We start from the raw sequence: 3,789 nt of genomic DNA, 5'->3' as shown, positions 1-3,789 counted from the left end.
AGAGAGGGAGGTGAGTGGAGAGAGAGAGGGAGAGAGAGGGAGAGGGAGAGAGAGAGAGAGAGAGAGAGAGAGAGAGAGAGAGAGACATCAATGATAAAAGAGAATCATTCATTGGTTGCCACCTGCATGCCCCCTCCAGGGGATTGAGCTTGCAACCCAGGCATTTACCCTGATCAGGAATCGAACCATGACCTCCTATTTCATAGGTAAATGCTCAACCACTGAGCCACGCCAGCAGAGCTACCTATTTTAAATTCTTTCTTCCATATTATGTGAAAGGAAACAACAGAAATCATACTTCACCTGTGAATCACAGACAAAGAAATCCCCAAGGCTTTTCAAGTTATCCTTTACCTATCAGGTTAAAATAAAAGTTGTTTTAGCCCTGGCCGGGTGGCTCAGTTGATTAGAGTCTTGTCCTAGTCACCAAAAGGTTGCAGGTTTGGTTCCCAGTTGGGCGCCCCTACAGGGGACAACTGATCGATGTTTCTCTCTCACATCAATGTTTCTCTCTTTCTCTCTTCCTTCCTCTCTTTAAAATTCAGTAAAAGCATATCCTCAGATGAGAATTAAAAAGAAAAAAAAAAAGGTTTTTTAAAGCTTAGAGCCCTGGGACATATTTTTTAAATCCTCACCCAAGGATATTTTTCCATTTTTTTTTTCTTGTTTTGAGAGAGTGGGAAGGAGGGGGAGAAAAAAACATTGTTGACTGGTTGCCTTCCACGGGGTTCCTGACCTGGGCATACTGCAACTGAGGTACCTGCCCTTGATTAGAATTGAACCCAGGACCCTTCAGTCTCTGGGCCTACTCTCTATCCACTAAGCCAAATCTGCTAGGGTCTTGGAACATTTAACAGAGCCTGGCCTAGAAGCCACTAACTAGATATTTCCTTTTATTCTATGCCCTACTATTCCTCCCCACATTAAACAAAAATTTATAGTATAAAGTAGCATTCGCCAACCTTTCAGACCTCACAGACCACCAGTGGTCCATGGACCACCAGTTGGCGACTGCTGGTATAAAGCCCATAACATGAGATCTACCCTCTTAACAATTAAGCATACATTACAGTATCAGGCAGCTAACCCTCAGTAGGGCTCAAGATCAACAGGGTGGGGTGACAGGTAATCCAGAGGGTGGGGCTATTGCTTTCCCCCAGGGGAGTGTGCCACCCAAGAAAGATGGCATCTGTGTTATTAGAGAATGACTCAGGACAGGTTCCTGGTGGCTCTCTCCCCAGAGCCACAAACCCAGTCTCTCCTCATAGAACTATAGTCCATGCCATCCTCCCTTCCTCTGCCAGAGCCCAGGGTAGTGGTTATGAATGAGATGGGCGGGGCAGCCTGGCTTGCAGTTGACACCCCACCCTTCTCAGGGGGAACCTTTGCAGCTGAGAGCTCTCTCCAGAATCTCAGCTACCAGCCCTTTTCATGTCTCCACTCTCCCTACCAGTCTCAATGTGGCTTCTTCTGTAAGTCCTTGGTTATAAGACGTCTCTTCAGCTAGTCTTCAGTTGGTTATTCAGGTAGATTGCTCTATATTTTAGTTGTAATTCCAGTTTGGTCCTGGGAGGAGGTGAGTGTACCATCTACCTACTCTGTCACCATCATTGGATCCTCTAGGAGGGAAAAATTTTTTAAACATGTTTTTATTGATTTTAGAGAGAGAAGACAGGGGGGGAGAGAGAAACATTGATGAGAGGGAATCATTGATCGGCTGCCTCCTGTATGCCCCCTACTGGGGGTTGAGCCCAAAACCCCGGCATGTGCCCTGACTGGGAATCAAACCAGTGACCTCTTGATGCATGGGACAATGCTCAATCCTCTGAGCCACACTGGCCAGGTGGGAGGGAATTCTTTTTAAATATTGAAATAAAGATTTAAAAGAACTCAAAAAAAAAAGATTTAAAAGAACTCCATTTTTGTTTTGCTTATGTGGGATTTATGTTTGAAATAAAAAATTCTCATTTCACTTTTATTTTAGACAAAAAAAATCCATTTTATAATAATGGTTCATTTGTATCAACTTTTCTTGTCATATAACAAAGATGCTTCCTGCTTCTTTACATTTATCCTTTCAAATACATGAATTCACCCAGAATCTTCCTCTCCATAGCTTCCCCTCTGTTGCTTCTACACATTATTCTTTCAATTATACATCAAACATAAAACATCGTTGAGGTCCCTATTCTTTCTCTATACCAGCACTTAATTTTCTACAGGCTTTGCAGACAAATGATAATCAGCACTAACTTTAATTATGACATGATATAAAAATGGCCTCTTTAATTGTTTTTTTTTCCTTTCTTTTTCCCCTCCAAATTAACAGGCACCTTGGGTGAAAAGTAAATACAATTTGTACTTGGGTACAAATATTGAGTATTTTTTTCAGAAAACCGTTATTTAACTAGGTAGGTTGAAATAATATACTCAGGTTAAGGTAAAAGTAATGCATTGATTTTATGCATGATGAATATTTTGCTGTTAGGAAATTTGTAGGTAAGAATTTGCTTTAAAGTTTCTAAACTTACCTTTACCTGTTATTTCATAATCAAAGTGTTTCATATGTATATTCTAATGGTGTTTTAAAATTGTTTCTGATTCTTTAGCGTCACCCTGTGATCCCACTTTTATCCTGGGCTGTGCTCCCTGCAATGTGATCTGCTCCATTATCTTCCAGAAGCGTTTTGATTATAAAGATAAAGTTTTTCTGGACATAATGGAAAGGCTTAATGAAAGTGTCAAGATTCTGAGCTCTCCATGGATTCAGGTGAGGCCAAGATTATTTCTTCACATCTTTATGGAATCCTTTATGCTCTTTTCTCCAAGAAGTCCACGTGTGTGTGTGTACCAAGCCGTGAAGTGAATGGGTGAATGCCATAGTCCTTCCCAGAGCTTAGCATCATGAAGTGCTCATCTGGGAAATTGGGCCGACCCCTTTAATGATAGACCAGAAGAGAAATGCCCAGAATACAGATCTGGAATTCAACCCCATTGACCCTGTCCAGATTATTCCTGCTAAATTCCAAAGCCCAATTTCCCATATAGTACTTTGATATGCCTATAGTACTAAATGGACTTCTGGGTTCCTCTTGAAAGGATTCCATTACACACAGGTCTTGTCATCAAGTCAACACTTGGTGACTTCTTCAGTACATTAGTTGACAGAAATATATATGTTTAGGGAGTAAGAGAATATCTCCTTCAAGAAGGGAGAATATTTGGGGCCACAAATGCCGCTAAGGAACACTATTTGATGCTTTAGTTGGCATCCTAACTGACACGGTAATTGTTTGGGGGATGACAAAATGATTGGGTACATGGTGTATGAACCATACACAAACATCACAAGTTTACCCTGTCCGAGTTGACATGTTCTGTACTCTGCCTAAAAGATAGTGATGTGGTCTTAAAGAAGTCACTTAACTGCCCTGTGCAGTTACTTCATATATAAAATGTTGAGTTGTGTTTCGTGGTTACCACCAGGACCCTCCCAGTTCTAAGATACTGATGCGTCTGAGGCCACTAGACAGAAATAGAAACAGCAAGGTTACATTTTGTGCGCTGTATCAGGTTGCCTAAACTCCCTCCCCCCTGTTGTCATCTACAAAATGTGAATCATAGTATTTCATGCCATCCCATATTTCAAGATTTCAGGGAAGAATTGATGTAGAAAATGAGAGAACTGATATGCACCTGTTTTTATACTGTAAGCATGATAGATGCATATAGAAGTGATTATCATCTTTGCTACTCTGGTCAGAACTTTCTTCCTCAAATTCACCTATC

General features: G+C 41.1%; 1 protein-coding gene across 1 annotated transcript in view; it reads left to right on the top strand.

Annotated features, from left to right (window-relative positions):
- Positions 1-3,789, top strand: part of LOC102757579 (cytochrome P450 2C19) — a 17,840-nt gene that overhangs the window by 2,839 nt on the left and 11,212 nt on the right. The window contains exon 4 of the mRNA XM_006756645.2: positions 2,610-2,775. Within this exon, the coding sequence (XP_006756708.1) occupies positions 2,610-2,775 (166 nt within the window). The remainder of the gene's footprint in view (positions 1-2,609; positions 2,776-3,789) is intronic.

The sequence above is a fragment of the Myotis davidii genome, unplaced genomic scaffold, assembly GCF_000327345.1.
Source record: "Myotis davidii unplaced genomic scaffold, ASM32734v1 scaffold332, whole genome shotgun sequence".
NCBI classification, from domain to species: domain Eukaryota; kingdom Metazoa; phylum Chordata; class Mammalia; order Chiroptera; family Vespertilionidae; genus Myotis; species Myotis davidii.
This window is presented reverse-complemented; position numbering and strand designations above follow the sequence as displayed.